The sequence below is a fragment of the Geotrypetes seraphini genome, chromosome 12 (assembly GCF_902459505.1).
Source record: "Geotrypetes seraphini chromosome 12, aGeoSer1.1, whole genome shotgun sequence".
NCBI classification, from domain to species: Eukaryota; Metazoa; Chordata; class Amphibia; order Gymnophiona; family Dermophiidae; genus Geotrypetes; species Geotrypetes seraphini.
Genome location: NC_047095.1, coordinates 71,878,279 through 71,905,085, shown reverse-complemented (window position 1 = coordinate 71,905,085; position 26,807 = coordinate 71,878,279). Strand labels below are relative to the sequence as shown.

Below are 26,807 nucleotides of genomic sequence, written 5' to 3'. Positions count from 1 at the left end.
CTCTCCTTTTGGTTTCATTCTTAGCTTCTACACCAATAAAGTTGATTTCTGATATTTTCACACTTCTGAAGGGGCATAATGAGCCAGATGGATAAATTCAGCTTGTTGGGCAAATCCATATCGGGGATCGTGTTGCACAGAGATTCTGTTGACTGAATGCTTCCAGGCTAATTTTCTCACATCACATAACAAATTCATACTAACAGTATTACTCCTACAGCTGTCATTTCTATAGCGCTGAAAGGTATACTCAAAACTATACATTCAACATGTAATAGATGGTCCCTGGTCAGAAGAGCTTACAATCTATTTAGGACAGACAGGGGTTGGGAAGTTTTTATGCTGCTCTCAGGTACCCTAAAGTGTGCCAATGCATTCACCAGACTTGCACATTTTAATTAAATCTTAGAACCACCTCCCCTTTCACGTTCATTACCGTATATACTCAAAATATAAACTGGGATTTTGGGGTCAAAAAATTAGCTAAAAAAATGGGGGTCCCGGTTTGTGTTCGGGCCAGTGCCCCCCTCCCAGAATTATTGCAGGCCGCCGCCGCCAGGCTCTGCACCCTGTCACCCCTCCCTGCCCTGTCCTTCTACCTCCTCTGCTGATCCTTGGTGGTCCAGAGGTGCAGCAGGCAGGAACGAGCTTTCCGCGCTCCTGCCCCGCTGCTAACCTGGCCGATGGTGGCTGCCACGAGATTGGGTTTCTTCAGCCGCTGAGCAGCACTCAGCAGGAGCATGCTTTGGTGCTGCTGCTCAGCGCTGAGCAACTTCTTGACTGGCTGGGGAGGGAGGGATGGGAGCTGGGTGCAGAGCCTGGTAGGGCATGGCACTTGAATATTAAGCCGCTCGACTTCTATTCCAGTCAACCATTTTTCCTCCTTTTGGGGAGGAAAATGGGGTCTCGACTTGTATCCGGCTTGACTTACATTTGCATATATATGGTACTTAAAAATCTATAATTCAAGGGAAAAAAGCCTTTCTTTACAGACAGCTAGAGTGGAGATTGTTCATGCTAAAATCTTCTCAAGGGTGGAGCAGCTCCATACAGTACAGAACCCAGACAGCCCTTTTTCCCGGGTAAAATGCTATTTACTGTCCTAAGTAAATGACTTTGAAAAAGGTCCTCAAAAAAAGGCAACCTAGGATTATCACAAAGTCAAGAATATTGTCAACAAGCTCAAGAAAAATGTTGTGTACCCCAGACTACAAGAAATAAAAACTATACTCTCTAAGAAATTCCTGAAACAGTCTTAACATCACATATACCGTCCCTCCCTCTTCCCGCCACACTGAAACTACCTGACTCACTCTTTACCTCTCTAGAAATGACAAATGATCTTCCATTGTAACCCACCGTTTATAATTCTTTTGTAATCCGCCTTGAACCGCAAGGTAATGGCGGAATAGAAATCTCTAATGTAATAGTGTAATGTAATATTAAGAGTCCAGCACAACAATCGCAAATATCATCTTAAGGAAAAAGAGGGCTTGGTTTCTTCATTATCCAAAATGAGCGGCAAAGATCTCGTACTTTAAGTGTCAGGTGCTAACAATGTTATCTATTCTAATCTACTTGAAAGGTATGAGCCAGAACCAGGAGAAAAAAGATCAAGGTGATGGAAAGAAGGGGTAAGATGGTAGAGAGCAGGAAACCAGAAACAGCCTGAGGGCTTGAAGCAAGGAGACCTACTCTCGGATGTTCATTTCCAGTTCTTAATAGAGGTCTGCACGGGAATGGGGATTGCGGGAATCCCGTGGGGTTCCCGCGGGAATCCCCCCTAACCCACGGGGATGGAAGGCTTTGGAAGCAGGGTTCGTCCTTATAATATAAAGGACACGTCAGCCTTAGTAAAAGAGGGGGGTTTATAAGTTAATTACGGTACCTGAACAGAAAACAAAAAAAGGGTTCCACCAAAGAGATTCCACAAGGAAAACAGCAAAAGAAACCGTGGAATTGATGATCCTGTCAGAAGTAATTGCTGCTTTTGATGGGGACGGGTGGGGACGGAGAGGATCCTGGCGGGGAAGGGTGGGGATGGGTTGGATTTCTATCCCCGTGCAACTCTCTAGTTCTTAACCGTCAGAGATTGTTTCTTTGTGGACATGTTTATTTATCTGTTGTATTCTATAAACACCTGCTACTATAGGTCACAGAATTTAAATCTCACAGTTTAAACAAAACCAACAAAATAAATATTGTGCATAAAAGTGCTCAGACCAACCCTTGTGCTCAATGAGTTTGAGCTAAGGATACAGCAGGACCATCATCGCACTTCTTAGGTTCTGAACTGCCAGACAAAATCAGCATAATTTAAAAAATATTGTACTTAGCCTAGCAGAGAAGCAGCTGCAATAGTGTGACAGAAGGCGGTCTCAAAATGCCAAACTCATTAGGAGTGTTAACTCAATCTGGATTAAATAAAATAAAACAAAAAACTAGCAAAACAAACAAAATCAGCTTCCCAATACTTCAACCCCTCGACCTGGGTTTCATGTCTTTCTCGTCAGGAGGGGGAGTTGATATGCAAGCTACAGGGACTGCAAAGAAGTGCAAAAGCAGACGCTCTGGATAGTAGGATTCTGCGGTTGAGCCTTCGACACGACACGAAGGCTGTGTTGTTTTTGTTGTCAGACTCTCATTATAGCTCCTGCAAGACTGCCTAGTTGGACAAGGAGTATATCCTGGCCTTTGTCCAGCAGTCATCTATTATATCTAGGAGTTTTGTTTCGGTGCTGTGATAGCTTCTGAAACCAGATTGGTGTGTGGAGATGGCATTCTGGTTCTTGATGAATGTAGTTATTTGGTGTGGCACTGTTTTTCTAGGAGCTTCGATGTGAAGGGGAGATTGGAGGCTGGTCTATAGTTGCTTGGTGTGGTTGGATCCAGGGAAGACTTCTTCAGCAGGAGTTTGATCACTGCAGCTTTTCAGGATGTTGGCACCTCTCCCTTGCACAATGAGGCAATGATTAGGGGGAAGGATTGATTTGATGAATGAGCCTTTCACTGAGTATAGAAGGAGTGTGGGAACAGGTCATGGGCAGAGGTGGTAGGGCAAAGTGAGTCCAGTGTTGCTTCGAGTTCTGCTGGCAAGACTTCGGTGAAGTAATCAAGGGTTTGTCAATGGATTTTGTTGGGTGAGCACACAATTTGGAGTCATCCTGCTGTAAGTTGATAGAGACATGTCGAGGTTGTTTCAAATCTTTTCAATCTTCTCTTGGAAGAAGGAGGCGAAGGTTTCTGTATCCACCCCTAAGGTCAAACTGTGAGTGGACCCTTGGGCTGTTGAGAAGTTCCTGTCTAGAGAGAAGATGCCCCTGGATCAGTTGGGGAATTTTGTGATGAGTTGAGAATAGTATTTTTCCTTGGCACTTGATATTCTGTTAATTTGATTTTACAACTCTCATAATCATCTGCATCACCCGTTTTTCTCCATAATCTCTCTGTCTGATGTAGCTCGTGTCTCAGTTTTCTAAGTGACGTGGTTATCCATGGTCTTGGTTTATAACCCTTATTAATCACTATATCACATCCCAGAGCTACTTTTTCTAATGCTTTTTGAAGCACCAAATTCCACCCATATATCAATCCTTCTAAATCTAAATCATCTTCAATTTTTAAATTATCCCTCACCTCCTTTTTAAGATCACATATCTCAAAGTTTGGTCTGATATTCATCTTACAAACCCGATTCTCACTCAAGGATGTCTCATTATAATTCTGCAGCACAAAATTAATCAATGCATGATCAGACCAACTCACTAATTGTCCTATAGGTGATTGACATAGCCTTGTCTGTAATTCCTTTCCCAAAAAAGCTAGGTCTAATTTATTTCTTGCCTCAAGGGTTGTAAAATTTATAACCTGCTTAAAATCATATGCTCTTAGCACATGGCATAATATTGACTCCTCTTTGCCTAACCCTATTTCATCACATTCACATGGCACATTTAAATCATCTAAAATACACAGAGATTCCAAGTTAATAGATAAGCCTAAAATAAATTCAGAAAAGGAAGAACAATGTGTCGTTAATGAACCCGGTGGACTATACAACAGACATAAGCCAAACAGATGTCCATCTAGTACAAGAACATCCCACAAGGTGTGGACACACTCCCAGCTTCCATTTTGAATAGGGAAAGCTGGTAGAGTGAGAAGATTCTGTGACAGAGTTGAACTGCCTTGAAGTCATCAATTGTAAGTGTTTATTCTTTACTTCAAAGATGTTATTAAAGAAAGCTGTTCAAGAATTAGAGTCTGGCTGGTAACACTAAGATTACAAAAATAAGGGTTAACTGAATAGAAGCTTCTTACAATTGCCAATATAACAGAGGAATCCTTGATTTCAGTACAAAACCTGAGAAAATCCATGGTAAAGACTGTACAATAAAGCTGCAGCCTGTATAGTGAGATTTAGTCAGCACAGTGGAGGTGTGGCCTAGTGGTTAGAACTACTGTCACAGCATCCTGAGGTTGTGTGTTTGATCCCAAACTGCTCCTTGTAACCATTGGCAAATCACTTAATCCCGCCATTGCCCCAGGTACCACAGTTAGATTGTAGAGAGGAAGAGAGGGGAGAAGCTGTACACAAGAAGGTATAAAAAAGCAAAGGGGGATGAAGGGCATAGAGGGGAGCATAAGGGCAGGGACACAAAGGGGAGATGCTACATGAGGGTGGTATATGGACACAGGGGGGCATATGAACACAGAAGAAAGATGCTAGACATGAGGGAGAATAGGAACATAGAAGGAAATGGTAGACATGGGGGGCATAGGAAAACAGAAGAGTGATGTTGGACAAGGGGTAGGGATAGAGATGATGAACACGCAGGGAGATACACGCAAGGACAGAAGTATCAGGGACACAAAGGGAGATGCTGAAGATGGGAAATGATAGGTACACAAAGATGAATGGTTAGCATAGAGACAGAAGAATTGTCAAATGGACAGAAAACCCTGGCGAGTGAGTAAAAGAAGACAGAGAAAAACAGAAACCAGAGCCTGGGACCAACATGATTTTAATAACAAAATGACCAGTAGGAAAAATAATGTTATTTTTTATTTTGTGCTTAAAATAAAGTCAGATTTGAAATGTGTATCCTGCTGGAGTTGGTGTTAGATGTGGCTGTCCAGGGCAGAAATTTGGGAAGGGCCCCTCAAGCCCATTACCAGTTCATGCCACCTTCAGCTCCCAGCAGGCTTAGGGCTGTCTCTGGTCCTAGCTGCACTCTCTTAATCCAATTCCTGGAATGTGTGATCTTTATATTTTGCACTTTATAGGAGGAAATGGGTCTGTCTATTTCTTTGGTATGGCTTCTTGGGATTTTGGGTTGATTTATGTTTATCATTTTTGGTCCGCTATTACATATTTGGCATTTGTGTTGTGTGTGTGTGACTGAGGTATTCTATTAGCTTGAATTTTCTATGCAGCATTCTATAGAAATTTCCCAATAGTGGAAAGGATATTTGTGAGGGGGAGGCAGAGGTTTTGTTGATCCTTGTTCTATATTGTTTGTGATTTATAAAATGAGTTGTATGGAATATTATTTCTTTTTATACTTTAATAAAATGATTTAAATATAAAGCCATAGCTGTTTGTGTGGATGGAACAGACTAAGTTGGCAGGGACAAGGACAGAGTTTGTCCCCGTGTCATTCTCTATCCAGGGTAGTCTTACTCCCCCTTCCCAGTGCAATATAGAATCAGAACACTCACATTTCTCATTTAAAAAAAAAATCACTTGCACAAAACATGAAATTGTTCCTTACCTTTCTCAGGTCATCCAGCTCATACTCCATGGCTGAAGTCACCACCTCCAGGGCCTGGGGCAGAGGGACAAAACAACCAAAGTCAAAAAGAGTTCAAAGAGGTCCTCAGCCTGTAACAAATGCCATGAAAAGAAAAAAAACTGTTTCTTTAAAACTTTTGGGATTTAGCCAAGGATGAAGCAGCTTTAAAGATCAAGCCAGCCATTTGTAATCCAAAGACGGCTTCCACTGATGAGCCGAGGTGAGACAGAGTAATAGCACTGCAGTCTGACTAATCTGCAAAATACATCTTAGTAGTAGAATTATTTTTTACATTTTGTCACATCTTTATTTAACACAATAATACATTACAAAGAACCAACACCAAAAGGAGGAGCACAGTCTCTAAAGTATTTTGAAAACAGCACTGGGTGATTTGCAGATCAGGTGTCTAGGCACTTTTGTTCACATTTAGGAAAGGATGAGGGCAGGGGACTTTGTGGCCAGCATAACAATTGCCCCTAGTTTCCTGCTGCAACCCAATGACATCTATTTTTTTGGTCTGGCAGTTTTCTGCTGCCTTTTCATACTTGCAAGGCTATCAACCTTCATTCACAATTAGGGAATTCTCCCCTCCACCAAAAACATACCTACCATATATACTCAAATATAAACCTAGATTTTGGGGCCAAAAATGAGGATCTCAGTTTATATTTGAGCCTACACTTGAGTACTTCTCTAACAACAACAAAAAAAAATCATCAAAATTTAAACCTGCCAGGAGTCTGGCTGTAGAAACAGAGTCGTGGGTCTGGGGCAAGCCCAAAATGGGAGGCAGGCAGCTAGCTGATTCCTTCCGGCGGCACACTACTCGGATGGCAATGGTATCAAGTCCCAGCAATATCAAATAAACCAAAAAGTGGACTTGTTGTTGCAGCTTAAACTTACAGACCCCTGAAGAAGCCATATTTGGCGAAACGGGTCCCGTTGGGCCATTTGTTCATGCTCAACAACAAGCGACCAACTAAAAGATAAGTGTTGCTGTTTTACATACAATTTTTGCACAAGTTTAAGTATTAATGTTTGATGAGTGTCTTAAAAATTTTAAAGTCAAAAAAATTATGAAAGCCCGATGAAAGATAATCGGTGAACCTGCATTTTGCTGCTTCAATGTGATCATTGTCCAGCGCAGGAATTTGAGGGTTTCATAAGTGAAAATACATTTGACACTGATCGTTTATAACAAGTCCGCTTTTTGGTTCCTTCCGGCGGCAGCCATGGCGGTCATTGATGCTGTTTGCCGATTGCCGGGAGGAGGTGGGAGTAAGGAGTCAGTGACGCACCTGGATTGCAATGAGCCCTGCCTTCGGTCCCAGTCCTACTAAACCAGCTGGTAGTGAAGAACCCAGCCATTGCGGAGGGCCTTCCCGATTCCCAAGTCACTATAGGCTCTGTCGGTCTTGAACTCACCCTTCAAAATCAGGAAGTAACCACAGGTGGAGGGGTAGGATCGAGACTGGCAGAGCCTATAGTGACTTGGCAAGAGGAAAGGCCCCTGCGGCATCAGGCTTCTTTGCTAGCTGGTTAAGCAGGACGAGGACCGAAGGCAGGGTGCCACTGACTCCTCACTCCTCCTAGTGGCTGATAAACAGTATGGACGACTGCCCTGGCTGCTGGCAGGAAGAATCAGCTGCCTGCCTGAATGTCAGGCCTGTCCCAGACCCATGACTCCATTCCCCACAGCCAGAGCCCCAGGTAGACAGTACTGGAAGTGGCAAAGGGAAAGGGTGATGGGGAGAGATCTTGGATAGAGGTGGAGGGAGAGAGATGAGGTGTTGCTGGAAAGAGGGGAGAGGATATGCTGGATGGAGGGGACAAGATAGTAGATACTGATTAGAAGAATAAAAATAAAGGGGGAAAGAGAGAGAAAGAGAAGATATTAGAGGGGGGAGAGAGGGAAGAGTTAGCAAAAAACAAACAAACTGGAGAATAATAGGATGAGGAAGATGGAAAGCTATAAATAGCAGATAAGAATATAAGAATAGCCTCACTGGGTCAGACCAATGGCCCATCAAGCCTAGTAGCCCGTTCTCATGGTGGCCAATCCAGGTCTCTAGTACCTGGCCAAAACCCAAGGAGTAGCAATATTCTATGCTACCGATCCAGGGCAAGCAGTGGTTTTCTCCACGTCTTTCTCAATAACAGACTATGGACTTTTCCTCCAGGAACTTGTCCAAACCTTTCTAAAAACCAGCTACGCTATCCGCTCTTACCACAACCTCTGGCAACACATTCCAGAGCTTAGAGAGGCAGACAAATAAATGGAGGAAAAAGGAAAGAAAAAAGTAAAAGTCAGAGATGGATGTAGGAGAGGAAGTGAAGGAGAGAAAAAGCAGATAGACCAAAGACCCTGAAAGAAAATTAAGAAAAGACAGAAGAAAGCAGAAACTGGAATAAACATGAATAAAATAGTATAGCCAGTCAAAAAAGGTAGAAAAAAATAATTTTATTTTTAAATTTCATGAACAGAAAATGCAGTTTTACTGTAAATTTACACTGCTTTCTTTGTATTTTCCAAAGTGTAGAGTGCCGTTTCTCTTTCTCTGGTGTTGAACTGCATTTGGCTTCTTGAGGTTTAAGTGTGATTTTTGTCTACATTGATTTAAGTTTGTGGTTGCTTGTAGGCCAACGGCAGGAGGCTGGCTTTGTTGTGCTGCTGGCTGCTCAAAGATTTTTTAAATTACAGCGGCGGAAAGGTGGTAGATGGGGGAGTCAGGAACTGGGGAGAGGTCATACCACAGGTTCCAGCTGAGAGGGGAGCTGGGGTTGGGAATGAAGAAAGGACAAATTCTGCACGGGCTGCAGGGGGGGAGGTGGTTGGGAAACCAAGAAGGACAGATATTGCATGGACTGTGAGGGGTTTGGGAAGGCAGGGAAGGACAGATGCTGCATGGGCTGGGAGGAGGTTGGGATGGACAGATGATCTATGGCAGGAGTGTCAAAGTCCCTCCTCGGGTACCGCAATCCATTCTGGTTTTCAGGATTTCCCTAATGAATATGCATGAGATCTATTTGCATGTACTACTTTCATTGTATGCTAATAGATTTCATGCATAATCATTGGGGAAATCCTGAAAACCCGACTGGATTGCGGCCCTCGAGGAGGGACTTTGACACCCCTGCTCTATGGGCTGGGGGTTAGGGAGGGAGGGAAAGAGAGATGCATGAGTGGGGTGGTGGGAAGGGAGGGAAAGAGAGATGTCAGTGAGGGAAGAGAAAAAGAAAATTGTTGAACATAGATGTGTAGAGTGGGAGAGATACAGAGATGGTATGCATGGGGAAAGGAAGAGAAAGGAAGAAAGAGGGAGAATTGTTGGACATGATAGTGGTAGAGAGGAGGGAGGGAGAAATGTTACACTGGGAGGGAGGAGAGATGACTCAAAGAAGGGAGAGATATCAGATTCCGGAGAAGGGTGATGGACATGGAAGGGAAGGAGGGGAGAGAGAGATATGCCAGACTGCAGGAAGGAGAGGAGAGAGATGCCAGACCGCAGAAAGAGGAGAGAAGGAGAGAGATGTTAGGCCATGGGAAGAGTTAGGGAAGGAGAGAGAGATGCCAGACCATGGGAGAGGAAAGAGATTCTAGGCTATGGGAAGGAGAGGAGAAAGATGCCAGACCATAGGAGAGGGAGGGGGAAGGGGGAAGATAGATGTCTAACCATGGGGGAGAGAGAGGGATGAGATGGTGCACAACAATGGGTGTGGCAGGGAAGAGATAAGAATAAATTTTTTTATGGATAAATGGGAATAGAGGAGAAGAAAGAGGGAGGAGACGGTACACATGGATAGATGGGAAGGGAAGATATGGAAAAGTAGATAGATTTTGAGAAGAAAGCAGAAAAATGGAAGAAAGTTGAATATTAAAAGTGAATGTTAAAGATGGATGTAGTAAACCAAAACAAAATCCCTCACCTGTTAGAACAATCTTATATTATCATCTTATATTATATTTGAGAATATAAGATTGTTCTAACGGGTGAGGGATTTTGTTTTGGTTTATTATTGGTCCCATCCCATGTAATTTGTTTGGACTTACGGTAAATCCCCTGTGCTTTTTGAAAGACGGATGTAAGGCAGCAAATGGATAAGGTGGCCCTGGAAACACAGTTAAGAGCACAGTCAGAAGGAAATGCAACCAGTGACAGGGAAAACATGGTTAGAAAAATAAAATCACCAGAAAACAAAGGTAGGAGAAATTATTTTATTTTCAGTTTGGTGATTGAAATGTGTCGGTTTTGAGAATTTATATCTGCTGTCTATATTTTGCACTGTTCAGGAAGAAATGCATTTGTTTTTATTTCTCTGGGGTTTTACTGCATGCAGAGTCTTGCATCTTAGGTTTTGTTTGTATATATTAGTACTTTTAGTTTGTGGTCCTGTATTTTCATAGGGGTTATCTGTGTTTTGCATGTGTGACCAAGGCCAGGTGTTCTGGTAGGAATGAATGTTGAGAAGCATACAGTGTGCTTTGTGTGGTTTAATTTTGTGGTTAACCATTATGTGTTGTTAATAAGATTATATTGTGTGTTTATATGAAAAATGAATGGAATTAATGGTATTACAATTAGTACTATTATGGGAAGTAGTATCTAGGGTGGAGTTTGGGCAGGGTCTGGGGCGGATCTTTTGGGCCTTCCAAACAAAAAAGCGTTCCGCTGCCTATGGCTCCCCCTCTCCTTCACTCAACTGTCTCAACAGGACAACCCCAGCCTCAGCACAGTACGGGTACTCCAAATCTCCACAGCCAGCAGTAACCAACAACCACTGGCCTTTCAAAACCTCTCACTCTTTATACCCCATCTACAATTTCACTTACAGGATTAAAATCATTTTAATAGCTTCTAGCCTCTCCCAGCATGTTAGACATAATGGTGACCAGCAGCAGCTTGTGAGTGTGCATGGGGCATGTGCAAGCAAATGCTTGGAACACCAAGGACTAGTGCAGTGGTTCCAAAACTGTGCACTAAAGCATCCCAGCCAGAAAAGACTCAACACTGTAGTAGTGGCAATGTTGGAGGTGAGGAAAGAAAAGCTGAGGGGAATTGTGGCCTATGGGTGCTGTGAAAAAATTACTAGATACTAAGAAACAAAGTCTATAAACAACGTCCCAATTGTAGGCGGTGGTAGGTGTTCTAAGGCTGTCTAACCAGCCAATCAGGATGCACGTTTAAAAAAAAACAAAAACCACACCCTGAGGCAGGCCGCTTACATTGTAGGCGTTTTTGCCAGCCTATGGAGGCACGTAGGGCCGCTTAAGCTCACCCAAGGCTAGACGTGGTTTCGCCTGGAAGTGGCCTTAGGCGAGCTTAGTTGAGCTTAGGCGATCCTAGGCATCTCCCTAAGGCTGCAATAGGTGCCTGAAATGTAGGCCAGCAAAATTCTGGTCTACATTTCAAATAGAGTAGCCGCTGAGCCAATCACGGCAAGGGAATCTCCCTGCTGCAATCAATCCGTTCCCTCGTGAAGTCAACAGGCAGGAGGGATGCCCACTTCCTCCTTCCGAAACCCCCAAAGCCTCCCTTTGAGTGTCCATGGTAGCAGCAGTGCCCAGTTCTTACAGCCGCCACCCCCCGAGACATCCCCTGGCAGGAGGGATGCCCAATCCCTTCTGCCAGAACCCCTGAAGGCCCCCCAATTGGCTGTGACAGAAGGAATGCCCAATTCCTCCTGCCACCACCCCTCGAGCTATCTCCTGGCAGGAGGGGTGCCCACTCAACTCCTGCTGCTGGTCCCATCAACCTCCGAAGCCCCCCAAACATTCCCCGACTCCACCCCGACACTCCCCATCACCACCCCTGATACTTTCTGACAACCCAAGATCTCCATGACACTCCCTGAATGCCCCCTGTACCTTAATCTGATGGCCGGCAAGAGGGATGCTCACTTCCTCCTGCTGGCAGGCCCGCCACTGAAACATTTCAGGCCTGTCCCTTCCCAGTGAATTCTGAGATGCACTGGGGAGGGGGGCCGTAGGCCCTGATTGGCTCAGATGTCTAAGGCCCCCTCCCATAGGAGGGGCCTAGGCACCTGGGCCAACAGAAGTCCTAGACTTCCTTACCAGTGCATCCTGGGATGCACTGGGAGTGGCCTAAGGCTCCGATGGGCAGACTGGATGGGCCATTTGGCCTTTATCTGCCATCATGTTTATATATTTATTAAAATTTGTTATGCCGCTAAATCTTTCACAAGTTCTCAGCGGATAACATAAAAGTACAAATATATGTTACAATTAATTGAATCTAAATTTAAATAAAAAGAAACTCCATTGTGAATAGAAAAGACCTAAACTCATTCACATCCAAGATATACTCATATCCAATCTCACAAAACCAATATGGGTCAATTGCCTATTTATCCTTCAAACTAATGAGTAACATCGACACCAAATGCCTCTTGAAAAAAATACGTTTTCAGTCATTTTTAAATGTTTTATCATTCATTTCAGTACGAACGTCTTGTGGAAGTAGATTCCACTGACTAGGAGCTAGATAGAAAAGTGCTTTATGCGAGTCGATTCCGGTTTCTAGGTAATTGCATTGCTATCAGTAGGGGGTGGTGCTTCAATAGTGTGTTTTCAATTGCTAGAGACAGGTAGGTTCTCTGGAGTCCTGCAAAACTTGCCTGTCCATCACTATTGAAAATGAGAGTGAAACAGCACCCCCCACTGGCAGAACTGTAGATGGAGGCCTCCCACTCAGAGGGAAGAGTGCTTGTGGCCCACCACTGGTAACGCCCTTATCCTCACTGTGAGAACCACCAATTTCTAAGCAAGCCAGTCACATTACAGCTCATACTAAGGATGCTGAGTTTATTATAAGTCACCGATTAGATGGAAAACTGGCTTTTCTTCCTTTTTCTCCTCTTTCTTTTTTTTATCCTTTCCTTCCTATGGAAGTTGTCACAGTGTCCTTGTACTGAAAAAGTCACCCAAAAAGTGATCATTGTAGGATTCTGAACAGCCACACACATAATTCAAGCTGGAATCCTGTTTGAATGAAAATCAGTACATCAAATGTACGTTCAAGGAAACAAGTGTTTTCCCAGACCCGGCACCAGTTCTACTTACAATCAAGTTGTTAAGTGTCACGGAGTTAGTGTAGAGAAACTCAATCAGTGGCAGGAAGACCGCTGGTTGCACATCACTCAGGATGATAGGGTCCTGTGCTGGCTCTTGAGAGGGATCTGGGGACTGAAGTGATTGTTTGAACATTGCATGAAAAGCACTGCAGCGGGAAGCCAGGATACAACGGTGGGCCCAGACCTCTTGCTTCTCCTTCCCCACAATAAATTTCACATCACTGAAACAGAAAACATACAAGGTCTGCTGAAACAAAGGACAAAGAGGACATTACTCTTCTTCTTCAGCAGCAAAATCCCAGGCACTTTTCCACAGGACATGGAAGCTGAGAGCAAGGAACACATCTTACAGTTTCTGTGAAGCTCCTTGAATGGATTGGGACTGGATAAATTCTTTTGGAAAACAAAATAAAAACATTTTTTAAATCCAAAATTAAGGACATTCTCTTTAATTTAAAGATCCTTCATCTTCCTTCTCCAGCCAAAAAGTGCTGTTATCTCCACATGCAGTCCTGACCTCCTACCAGTAGAGGCAGCAATCACCTATTACCGTATAATGTCAATGGGTTAATTCTGACCGACTGTCTTGTAGTTCAGCTGAGAAAAATAAATAAAGGCAGAGAAGTCAAGAAATAAGTGAAACTTATTATAAGAGTAATTGCCTTTTAACAGCCTTCCCCAGACTCTGTCTTCTCAATACTTCTTTGCCTTTTCAATGTATTGGACACTTGGAAGTAAAAAAAAGTACTATTTGGCCACTCATGTCTCTCAAAGACCCTGGGATTCTTTTATTTGATAGTTTCATAGCTTCATATTTTACTTATATAGATAGCACCGTTATCCAAAACACAACTGAAAAGTTCAAACATCAAAAAGAAAAACAAAATATATAATTCCAAAAAAAAAATTTAGGAAGTAAACACAGAAATCTGGAAGAAAGTGAAGTACCGTAAATCAAGCTTTCAAAACTAGCGAGGCAGTTGCTGTAACATCCCCCATGAACTGCCACCACTGATCCAATGGGCATATGGGAAGGACATGAGGTGAGACTGGGAATGGAGTAGCAAAAGGGGGTATTAAGTGATACGAAGGCCTACATGCATGAAGGTGCCAAAGAGTAGAAATAAAGCAGATGAAAACTGTATACCTGTCGTGCTAATAGTTATCTGAATTTAAAAAAAAGACAGCCTAAGGGGAAAGAGTAATGCATTTAGTAGACGTCTCTCTGTGATACAACCAAAAGCAATATTGGGAGAAGGAGGAACAGGAGGCCAAGAATCAGAGAATGAAGGGTTCAAATCCCCCGTCTCTTGCTAACACTGGGAAGGTCACTCCATCCTCCTCTCTCTCAGAAACAGCTGATTGTCTCTTGCCTTCTGTTTGGATTTGGAAAGGCAAGTAACTGTCTCTACAATCAATTTTCACGTGTGGCTACTTCAAGTGGCAGCATGGCCATCACAAAAGGGAGAGCAAGAAGGGCGACTGCTCTGGTTGGAAGACCTCTTTTAGGGATGAGAATTCAGGGTTTGGCTAGATCTGAAAAGAAACATTTTCATCTACAGTAACCAGATAATAAATTAGTACTTTTCTAAACCGGCAATTATTTAATCATTCAATTTTCTCTACCATTCTCCCAGGGGAGCTCAGAAAAGTTTACATGAATTTTCCCCTGTCTGTCCTGGTGGGCTCACAATCTATCTAATGTACCTGGGGCAATGGGGGGATTAAGTGACTTAACCCGGGTCACAAAGAGCAGTGTGGATTTGAACCCAGAACCTCAGGGTGCCGAGGCTGTAGCTTTAGCCACTTCGCCACACTCTCATATCTCCCTTAGGGCTAGATTCACTAAGCAAACTGATCGTGTACCAATCAGTTTGCAACTCCTTTGCGACTCGATTTCCCTCCGACCCGATTCACTAACCTCTGTCCTAATCATCCTCCGATCCGCGCATGCAAATGAGGGGGAACGGCATTGAAATGATGGCAGACCAATCAAAAACAAACGACTGCTGGGGACCAGTTGTTCACAGCTTTCTAACTACCATCTCCTGCTCTGCCTGCTGTCTTTCCAGCTCTCTGCCCCCAACTCTCCTGCTCTCTCTGCCCCGACTCTCTGCTGCGATTTTCTCCTGCCGCTCTGCTCTCCTGCTCCTTGCCCTGGCTTTCCCCCTCAGTGCGAGCCCGTGGTTTTAACCTGTGGGTTTAAAGCGGGTTAAAACCATGGGCTCGCTGGGCTAGTAAAAAAGGGGTTTTTTTAAAGTCACGGCTCTACAGAGCGATCATTTGGGCGTGATTCTGATCGCCCTCATTTGCATGAGACAATTCGTGAATCAGCCCCCCGGACATGGATCGGATCCCTCACGGATTGGATCCGATCTGTGCCCTTAATGTCTTCTTCCTACCATTCCATTTTTCCATCTATTTTTAAAGAAGCACAGATGTGTGATTTGCTTTCTGCAGTAAAGTCCCCACAAAGGGCTGCAATTGATGCTAAAACCACCTCCGGGCATCCATAAACAATGCATCAGCCTAGCACCAGAAATTCCTCTTGGGCATTTACCACTCATGTGTGCTGGGCGTTCCCCTGCCCAAGCACACGGAATCTTCAGCCTCTTCCACTAGACGTACTGGAAAGAACAATGCTCCCACAGATCCTGAATACCACGAGACTTTCACTTTTCAAAGATCACTCAATGGAAAGTCTAACAGAGAAGAGACAGTAAAGCTCTGACTCACTATTCCCCAGCCCAGGCAGGGCAGGAGACTGAAAAGGATGTGAAAAAAGACACACCGAGAGGAAGTCAAACTCTTCAAAGCCTGAACATTCCACTGCCACCGGCATGCCACCTATCCGAGCAAATACCGACAGCTTTGAATCATGGTGACACAGCAGGAACAACTAAAGGGGGAAAAAACCCACTCTCACTGGAAACCGAGAGCCAATTAATAGTAAAAAGACAGAAAGGCAAATAGGGCGACACCTCTCGAATTCAACCTTTTTCCCCACAAACTTTCAAAGGCAGAACCTTCTTCTTCAGGTCAGGTATGAGCAAAAGATGAAACATGGTAATGTTCCAATGACAGACATTTCAATGCGGTAAAGGTGGAGTGAGGTAATAGAAGGTGACAAACGGTATCATTTTATGGCTTATGATAGGAAACCCAGAACCTTGTTAAATTCTGTCAGGTGGGCGTCAAATGGTCTTTCATTCATGGGTTGTTCCAAAGTGCCCTCTTAGTATTCTGAGCATGAAAATCATTGACACAATGCTCAGGCTCTGAAAAATGCTCACCCACAGAGGCATGACTTTTATTACATTTGTGGTGCCTATGTGAGTTGATTCTTCTCCCCAACAGAGCATCGTTCTCCACATTTTCTGCACTTAATGATCTAAACTAAACTAAACCTTAAGTTTATATACCGCATCATCTCCACAGATGTGAAGCTCAACATGGTTTACAAGAACTTAAAATATAGGAAGAGAAGGAAAAAAAAGGTTTACATGAACTTATATATAGAAGAGAAGAGTAAGGGGGGGATAGAATTACATTTTAGTGAAAAGCCAGGTTTTCAGTTGCTTGCGGAATAATTGGAGGGAGCCCAGGTTCCGCAGAGGGGTAGTGAGGTCGTTCCAAAGACCTGTGATTCTGAAGAGAAGGGATCTAAAGTATAAGTTTAAGTAGTGTCCCTTTATGCTGAACGTTTTTCCCAGTGGACAACTGTGGAGTCCTATATGCGCTGGGACAGACTGTTTATGGCAAAGAGAAACAACTGGCTTAAAGACATCTGTTGCTTCTGGAAGAAAAACCTGGAAACAGTTACTCAATCTTATAGCTAGCTGTGAAATTCTGATGGCAGAAAATTGTTATAGAGAAAGGGGCAACTAGATGGCATGTTCATCCTTTGGAAACGTGAACATTTCAACGTTGCTGTGCTGGAAGGGCACTGGGACCATGAGCCTAAATGAATCAAGAGCTTATGGTCACCTGCAAGGAAACCAGACATAGTGGTAGAGAAAACACTAGACAGGCCCTGGTCATGGAGGTGTTGGTCCAAAGTGATTACTCTGTGAATTGCGTGACGAGACAGAAGATCCTCGAGTCAGGTAATGCAGTCTGAGATCATGAGAAGCTCTGTAATGTAACTTTTCAAACGATTCCTTTGTAAATCAGTGTGCTGAAAACTCCTCCCTCAGCGTACCTAAAGCATGAACATAGAAACATCCTGGGGGCATGTTTGCACTATTGTATCTCCACATCTGCATGTGTAGTTGAAAAGACCTTTTCCAATTCCATAGTTACACAGTATATGACGGCAGATAAAGAACTACATGATAGACCAGGAGTGTCAAACTCAATCACATAAGGGGCCAAAATCTGAAAAAAAGGCTAAGTTGCAGGCCAAATTTTTAATTACGATACTTAGGGGTCCTTTTATTAAGGTACACTAACCCATTTAGAGCACACTAAATGCGCACCTTAATAAAAGGAGCCCTTAGTCTTAGTAGAAGTCTAGGGTTCCAACCTCTCCAACCCCACGCTGGCTCTGTGATGTAAACAAAATAAATAAAAAAGGCTTTTCCTCTCTCTTTCAGGTCCTGGTTCACGCTCGCTGTCTAACACCAGCTCTCGCAGGATTTACATTAGAGAATGACACGGTGACAAAATTCATCACCATTCCCGTCCCCACAGATAACCGCGGGGAATAATCCCATGTCATTTTCTAGTGTCTATTTCAACCTCAGTCCTTCTACGCCAGCATTCTTCAAAGCAAAGCTTGCGGGTCAGTGGTTGTGGCCATTCATACTCTGATTCTTATGGGAGCCAAGGATAATGAAGCCATTGTGACATCACTGATGTGATTGGCTCTTAGGCACTGGTGGAATGAGGCATTATGACATCACAATATCTGCTCTGGATACCAGAGACTGTCATTCTGTAGTGTCTGTTTCAACCTCAGTCCTTCTACACCAGCATTCTTCAAAGCAAAGCTTGTGGGTCAGTGGTTGTGGCCATTCATACTCTGATTCTTATGTGAGCCAAGGATAATGAAGCCATTGTGACATCACTGATGTGATTGGCTCTTAGGCACTGGTGGAATGAGGCATTATGACATCACAATATCTGCTCTGGATACCAGAGACTGTCATTCTGTAGTGTCTGTTTCAACTTCAGTCCTTCTACACCAGCATTCTTCAAAGCAAAGCTTGTGGGTCAGTGGTTGTGGCCATTCATACTCTGATTCTTATGTGAGCCAAAGATAATGAAGCCATTGTGACATCACTGATGTGATTGGCTCTTAGGCACTGGTGGAATGAGGCATTATGACATCACAATATCTGCTCTGGATACCAGAGACTGTCATTCTTCAGTGTCTATTTCAATCTCAGTCCTTCTACACCAGCATTCTTCAAAGCAAAGCTTGCAGGTCAGTGGTTGTGGTCATTCATACTCTGATTCTTCCCTCTCTCCTTAACCCTTTCAGGACCATAAGGATCGTAGGCCAATTTTTGTGGTTTTGATGACATTTTTATGGTAAAAAGGGCTTGCAGATGCCAAAAAATTGATTTTTTTTTGTGAAATATCATTATTTTTTTTAAAAAAAATCACACTTCTGGCTTATGGACAGTGTGGCAAGTGAATCTTCTCGTCAATCTGGCAACGACGCTAATGAATGAATGTCGGAACCAGTTTGTTTACATAAAGGCAGTATCATATGGAATCCGTACATATCAAATTTAGAACTGTAGACTATCCCAATCAAAATTTATAGGATTTTAAAGTTATGGGACAAATATGTCCCTTGGTCCTGAAAGGGTTAAAGAATGACATGAAGATGGTTTCCCGCGGTTATCTGCGGGGACAGGAACAGTGATGAATTTTGTCACCGTGTCATTCTCTAATATACATTTCAAACTTGACATATTGTAATCACAAACAGAAAATAAAATTATTGCCAGGGTCTCCTTCTTTCTTCTTCCCTTTCTTTTCTGGAGTCCGAGGGATGGATTGAGCAGCGCCAGGATCATTTCTTCTTCTTCTGCTTGCCCCATGCAGCAGTATGTGTATATGAGAGCTTCCTAGCACTGGGGATCAGCAGGGCAGTGGAAGATATTTCTGTGTCTATATAATTCTCACTTCCAGAGCAGAATTACAGCAACTAGAAACAAGTTACAAATAGAATCTGAGACACCAATTCTCTCTTTGTGGGCCGCCTTGATCTCTTGCCTTCCCTTTAGGAAAGCCCCAAAATACCTTTCCTCAGATGCAGGTCTGCTTCGGACCTGACTCTGTAGGTTCACGCCACATCTTCTGTAGGTTCACGCGGCCTGCAGAGGATCGCTGGTCGGCAGTAGCAATCCTAGCAGGCCGCTGGAGCCTCAGCTGCACGTTCCCTCTGGCACGGTCCTGTACGTCAGAGGAGGGGCGGGACCATGCCAGAGGAAACATGCAGCTGAGGCTAGAGAATGACACGGGGAAAAATTCTGTCCCCGTCATCGTCTCATCCCCAGACCACCATCCTCTGCACCGCCCCACCCCGCTGGTCCTTTCACCGCCCCGTCCCTGTCTCTGCCATCCCCTTCACCGCCCCGTCACCGTCCCCGCTGTCTCTTTTACCGCCCCGTCCCCATCCCCCCATCCCCAGCACCCTTCACGAGGTCCAGCAGCTCCCTCCCGCCAGCCAGCCGTGCATTTCTCTCCCTCCTTTTCCCTTACCTTTCCTTCTTGAAATTGGCGATTTCTATAAGGCTACGAGCTGTATTACAGCCGGAGCCTTGAAATCGTGTCGGGTTGCCTGCTAGAAAGTCTCCTCTGATGCAACCGGAAACAGGAAGTTGCGTCAGAAGAGACTTTTTCTAGCAGGCAACGCAACGCAACTTCAAGACTCCGGCTGTAATACAGCTTGTAGCCTTATAGAAATCGCCAGTTTCAAGAAGGAAAGGTAAGGGAAAAGGAGGGAGGGAGATGCATGGATGGCCGGCAGGAGAGAGAGGGCTGCCGAATTGAACCCTCGTTCACCGTGCGTTCACTACTTGTTCACTGCCCTGTGCTACCATTCACCACTCCACGGGGCGGTGAATGGCCTTGTCCCCGAACTCGCGGTGACCTTTTTTTTTGGTCACTGTTTTGGCAGGTTACCCGTGGCTAGCCGCGGGTAATAACCACCGTGTCATTCTCTAGCTGAGTCTACGGCGGCCTGCTAGGATCGATACTGTCGACCAGCGATCCTCTGCAGGCTGCGTGAACCTACAGATGATGCAGAGTGAACCTACAAATGATGCGGCCGGCCAGCTTTAAGGGAAAATTGAAATTGTCTGGCGGGCCAGAGTTTGACATGTCTGATCTAGACAGAGCCATGCGGATTACACTCCGTTATGATCACGTACTGGCATAAGAAATAAAGCAATCCCAAAATCATGGAAGAGTGGTTTTGTAATTTTGGATCTTTCATTTATTGTCACTATTTGAATAAGTAAACATCCATGTGAACGGATATGCTTTGTTTTCCCCTTCTTTTGAATATCTATTGCACTCTTTAGCCACTCTTATCAGATCTTCTGGTTTGGGCTTTTGGATACATGTCAAAGACCCTGAGAATCTACCAGGCACTGATGACGGTCTCAATTGAAGGCTGTCGAGTCAGAAATTCTGTGGAACTAGCTTAGAGATTCCAAACGATCTGTCTCAAGGGAATCTAGAAGCGGGTTTTATCATTAGGTAATACAGTACTCCCCCACGAAGTCGCGATTCGGAGTTTGCGGTTTCAGTCATTTGCAGGGGGGGGGTTCTTAGTCCTCCTGCTGCTTTCACCATCGATTATTATTAGCACGGCCGCTGCAAGGGAGATTGGGGAGGGAGGAGAGAGGAGATCATAGAAACATAGACGGCAGAAAAGGGCTACAGCCTATCAAGTCTGCCCACTCTGCTTACCCACCCCCTGTCTATGCCCTAATGACCCAATTTCCTTATCTTGACCCTCGTAGGGATCCCACGTGGGTACCCCATTTATTCTTAAAATCTGGCACGCTGTCTGCATCGATCACCTGCACTGGAAGCTTGTTCCAATGATCAACCACTCTCTCTGTGAAGAAATACTTTCTGGTGTCACCATGAAATTTTCCGCCCCTGAGTTTGAGCGGGTGCCCTCTTGTGGCCGAGGGTCCCTTGAGAAAGAAAATATCATCTTTCACTTCGACACATCCCGTGAGGTACTTAAATGTTTCGATCAAGTCTCCCCTCTCCCTACGTTCCTCGAGAGTGTAGAGCTGCAATTTGTTCAGTCTCTCTTCATACGAGAGACCCTTGAGCCCCGAGATCATCCTGGTGGCCGTCCGCTGAACCGATTCAATTCTGCGCACATCTTTACTGTAATGTGGCCTCCAGAATTGCACACAGTACTCCAGATGAGGTCTCACCATGGCCCTGTACAACGGCATTATGACTTCAGGCTTTCGGCTGACGAAACTTCTATTGATACAACCCAATATCTGCCTTGCCTTAGATGAAGCCTTCTCCACTTGATTGGCAGTTTTCATGTCTGCACTGATGATTACTCCTAAATCTCGTTCTGCTGAAGTCCTAGTTAAAGTTTCTCTGTTCAAGAAGTACGTCCTGCATGGATTTCCGCTTCCGAGGTGCATGACCTTACATTTCTTAGCATTGAAGCCTAGCTGCCAGGTTGAGGACCAACTTTCCAATGTAAGCAGGTTCTGCGCCATATAATTCTGTAAACTGCATTCACTTGCTATATTACATAGTTTGGCATCATCGGCGAATAGTGTTATTTTACCTTGAAGCCCTTGAGTCAGATCCCCTATGAATATGTTGAAAAGGAGTGGACCCAGGACCGAGCCCTGCGGCACTTCACTGGTCACCTCCGGTGTTTTAGAGAGGGTACCATTAACCACCCCACCCTCTGAAGTCTGCCACTCAGCCAATCATTGACCCATGCAGTTAGTGTCTCTCCTAACCCCATCGATTCTGAGATAAAAAGGCTGCTTTGTTTACCTCATTGGAATAACTACAAGACGGCATTGTATCTTCCAAAACAGACAATATTTGTTTATTGTTAGTATAAAAAACTATAAGTATTACAGCAGCAAAGACATATTTGAAAAAATATATTGTCAGTTCAGAATATGCAATGGAGAGAAGAATTTGCACCCATATGCTTAGCAGGGGGCTAGCAGTTCCCCGTAGCATAAGTAAGTGAATCTCTCTGGCTTTACCTAGAATACACGTGTTTTTTATACAGAGCAATTCTTCCTTTGTCCCAAGAAAGTCCATCCCCGAATTCTGGTTATGTAATTCCCTATTGGTACATAAAAATAATGTACAGCTAACTCTTCCCTATCGTCCACGCCTCTCTCTCACCTCCACCCCCCCCCCCCCAGTAAAAGGGGGGCCTTACAGAAACAGAGAACTGTTGTTGAACTTCCTTCTTTCAGCACGTAGACATGCAGCTGCTAATTAGAGGTGTTACAATTATTCGAGTTGGTGTCCTTGTAAGATGAAAAGTTGGCAACGAGATGGCCTTTCAACAATCCAGCTGTCTGGTTCCCAAAGCTTGGTTGGGAGACAAGAAACCCATGGTTTGGTACCAAGTTCTTTCATCTCGTTACACCCACATGAGCAAAGCTCCTTGCTCATTATAAAAGTTTTATGACTTTCTTGGGTGTCTGGCATACGCCCCCCCGATCCAGCAGGAGGACTACTTACTTTAAAAAACACAGCGCCGCCATTTCCAGCAAGACCGGGCCGGCGTGGGAGCCCTGCTCCGCCCCCCCGATCCAGCAGGAGGACTACTTACTTTAAAAAACACAGCGCCGCCATTTCCAGCAAGACCGGGCCGGCGTGGGAGCCCTGCTCCGCCCCCCCGATCCAGCAGGAGGACTACTTACTTTAAAAAACACAGCGCCAACGGCGCGCCGCCGTTCGCACCAGCAGACCCTAGAGACGTGAACACCCACACCTCGGAGACCACTCCACCAGACCTCTTACCTACCTCCACTATAAGGTAAGGAGCGAAAGATCCCCTGCTCCTCCCCCTCCAGCCAGGACTCCAAGAGAGAACCTCCACCTCTACCTAACAACCCGAACACCCCAAACCAGACACCAAACATGAAGCCCTCCCGAAATACACACAAAATAGCCACCATCCTGATAATCCTCCTCATTTCTAGCTGGAATACAACAGCTAACAACCTACCCACCACAACCTCAACCACAAGCACAACCAACTCCCAAATCCCCAACAGAAGAATACTCACTCCAAGTTACCCAAACCACCCTACCAACAATCAACACCCCATTACTGTTATCCGGAGAAGAAGACCAATACCCCCGAAAACAAAACCACAAACAACCACCACAACACTCATATACCCGGAAACAACTTACATTCCACAGAACTACACGACCTCCCTTACATGTGCCTATGTCAACATCAGATCTCTAGGACCCAAAACAGAAAACATAAAAAACTGGATAACAACAGAAAAACTTGACTGCTTATTCCTCACTGAAACCTGGCTAACCTCAGACACAGACCCTAGAATAAAAGAAGTATGCCCACCGGGATACAAAATAACAGTAACATGCAGAGAGAAAAAAAGAGGAGGAGGTCTAGCAATAATATTCAAGAACACCATAACTCTAAACATAATCGAGAAAGTATCCACTCCACAATTGGATTTCCTAGCGTGCCAACTCACAAACACAACACTAAAAAACTCTCTAAACTGCCTGCTATGCTACATAACACCAGGAAACTGGACCACAGTGAAACCCGAATTTGAAAACTTCATCTATCAAAACTCACTAACAGCGGACTACAACCTCATACTAGGAGACCTAAACCTACACCTAGAAGACCCAACCTCCACACCAGCAAACAACTGTCTATCCTTCCTCAATGCATTATCCTTCCAGATCCTAAACCCACAAACCACTCATGAAAAAGGTCATCAACTGGACATTGCAGCATTCATGACTCACCAACCATCCAATCAAGAAATCCAAACTCCTAACGGAACATGGTCCCCATCCCTATGGTCTGACCACTACATCTTTAACTTCAACATCAACTGGACCAAAACCAAACACACACCTCAAACAAAAAAAAACCACATATACCTCACGCAAACATATCGACCCAACCATTTTCTGGTCAAAGGTAGACGAAACCATCCAAGACTGCGACCCAAAAAATTTCATTTCCCACTGGAAAAATGTATCCACCAACATACTTGATAATCTGGCACCCCTTCAAACCAAAACCAGAATCAGAAGGAAATCAGACCAATGGTTTGATAATGAATTACTCCAACTCAAAAGACAGTGTAGAAGATTAGAAAGAAAATGGAGAAAAAAGAACCAAGAACAAACAAAAACCGACTGGAAAAAAATCAACAAACAATACAAAAATCTACTAAAAGACAAGAGGAAAAGTTACTATACCAAGCTCATAGGCACAGAAACACAAGACTCCAAAAAAATTTTCCAAATACTAAAAGAATTAACAGACACCAAACCATACACTACCACCACCAACACACCTCCACCATCACCAACCATTCTAGCAGAACATTTCAAGAATAAAATCACCAACACCAGAGCCACACTAATACTCAACCCATCCAATCAAAATCCAATCACAATCAACCCCACAGGAAAAGAGGCAATCCCAGCAGACAGAACTTGGTCTCAATTCCCAAACATACAATGGCCAGAATTTAACAAATTATACAAAAAATACAGCCATGCCTCCTGTGACCTCAACCATTGCCCCTCATATCTCCTTACCACCTCTAGTATAAAGTTCCGCACCACAACTCTACAATGGATCCAATTCACGCTCACAGAGGGCACATTCCCTGTCAACCTCAGCGAAATTGTCATCACCCCAATCCAAAAAGACCCAAAGGCACCACAAAATCTCCCTTCCAACTATAGACCTATAGCCTCAATTCCGCTATATGTCAAAATCACAGAAGGCCTAGTAGCCAAACTCCTCACCAATTACATAGAGGACCACAACCTACTACACCCCATGCAATCAGGATTCAGAGCACATTTCAGCACAGAGACATTACTAGGCTCCCTCATGGATACCGTCAGAAATCAACTTAGTATAGGGAAAAAAATGCTACTCATACAACTGGACCTATCGGCGGCATTCGACCTAGTAGACCACAACATCCTTCTACAGATCCTAGATGCAATAGGCATCTCAGACAAAGTATACTCCTGGTTCAAAGGATTCCTAAAACTCAGAACCTACAGTGTAAAATCAAACAAAGAAAAATCAGAATCATGGTCAAACCCCTGCGGCGTACCACAAGGATCTCCACTATCCCCCACCCTCTTCAATCTATATACTGCCTCTCTAGGAACCCATCTGGATAAGCTAGGCATAACATCCTATAGCTATGCGGATGACATCACCATCCTCATCCCATACGACCATTCCAAACCCACCATGACAGAGGAACTTCACCAAACACTGGAAGCAGTCACAACCTGGATGGAAAATCACAAACTTAAACTCAACCAAGACAAAACCAAATTCATCCTCCTAGAAAACGACAGGATCCAAACCACAACCATCCTAGACATAAACGCAACCAAATATCCCATCCAAACAACCATAAAACTACTAGGCATGACCATAGACAGATGCTGCACAATGCAGCAGCAAATAAACAAAACAACCCAAAAATCATTCGCAATCATGAGAAACCTGAGACAAGTCCGAAAATTCTTTGAAAGCACACAATTCCTACTTATAGTACAATCCCTAATACTAGGAATACTGGACTACTGTAACATCCTCTTCCTCCCATGTCCGGCAACTACGATAAGACAACTCCAAACAATCCAAAATACAGCCTTAAGACTCGTCTATTCATTGAAAAAACACGACCACATCACTGAAGCCTTCATCAACTCACACTGGCTCCCAATCCAAGAAAGAATCCAATTCAAATTCTACTGCATATTATTTAAAACACTACACGGAGACAGCCCATCATACCTGAACAATCGCCTCATCCAAGCAACCAGCACCAGACACAGAAAAACGCACTCCCCATTCATACCCCCCCCCATCCAAAGAAGTAAAAAGAACAAAACTACATGACGGCCTCCTAGCCACACAAGCTGCAAGACTAGACAACCAAATCTCCAACCTTCTGATGACCACCATAGACTATAAGACATTCAGAAAAGAAATAAAAACCACACTGTTCAAGAAATTCCTAAAACAGAAATAACAACACGACCACCAAAAGCCCTCAAGATCTTCATATTACCTCTCTAGCTATTCTCTACAATTCATATAATTCTGTAACTCTGTAATTCTGATATCCATTGTAATTCTATCCTTAAATTCATATAATTCTGTAATTCTGTAACTCTGTAATTCTGTTATCCATTGTAATTCCGTCCTTAAACTAACCTTTTGTAATCCGCCTTGAACCGCAAGGTAATGGCGGAATAGAAATCCCTAATGTAATGTAATGTAATGTAATGAAGTTTATGAAGTCATATAGCAGTGATCAGCATAACCTTGAAGAGATATTCTCCCAGCAGGGAAACCAGAACATCATTGTTAGTATTGCAAACAGTCTGAAGCAAGGTACAGGCTGGGCCTGGCTATGGGAAAATATGTCTGTAGTTTCCAGCATAGTGTCCAGCATACACAAGTGAAAATCTAGGTCTGTAGAGTCTAGTTGAATCATCCATATGTCCAGGATATACATGTCAATTCCATCTTGCTTAGCAGCCTGCGGTGTGGGACACTGTCAAAAGCTTTACTGAAGTCCAGGTATACGAAGTCCAAAGACTCTCCCAAGTCCAACTTTCTTGTTACCCAGTCAAAGAAGCTGATGAGATTGGATTGGCAGGACCTACCCT

At 44.0% G+C, this 26,807-nt stretch overlaps 1 protein-coding gene across 5 annotated transcripts in view; it reads right to left on the bottom strand.

Moving 5' to 3' along the window:
• BTBD19 (BTB domain containing 19) overlaps nt 1–26,807 on the bottom strand; it is a 93,643-nt gene that overhangs the window by 63,270 nt on the left and 3,566 nt on the right. For all 5 annotated transcript variants that reach the window (XM_033916347.1, XM_033916348.1, XM_033916349.1 and 2 more), the window contains exons 2-3: nt 12,880–13,111; nt 5,775–5,828 (exon numbers count right to left, since the gene is read on the bottom strand). In XM_033916347.1, coding sequence (XP_033772238.1) covers nt 5,775–5,828; nt 12,880–13,111 — 286 coding nt within the window. The remainder of the gene's footprint in view (nt 1–5,774; nt 5,829–12,879; nt 13,112–26,807) is intronic.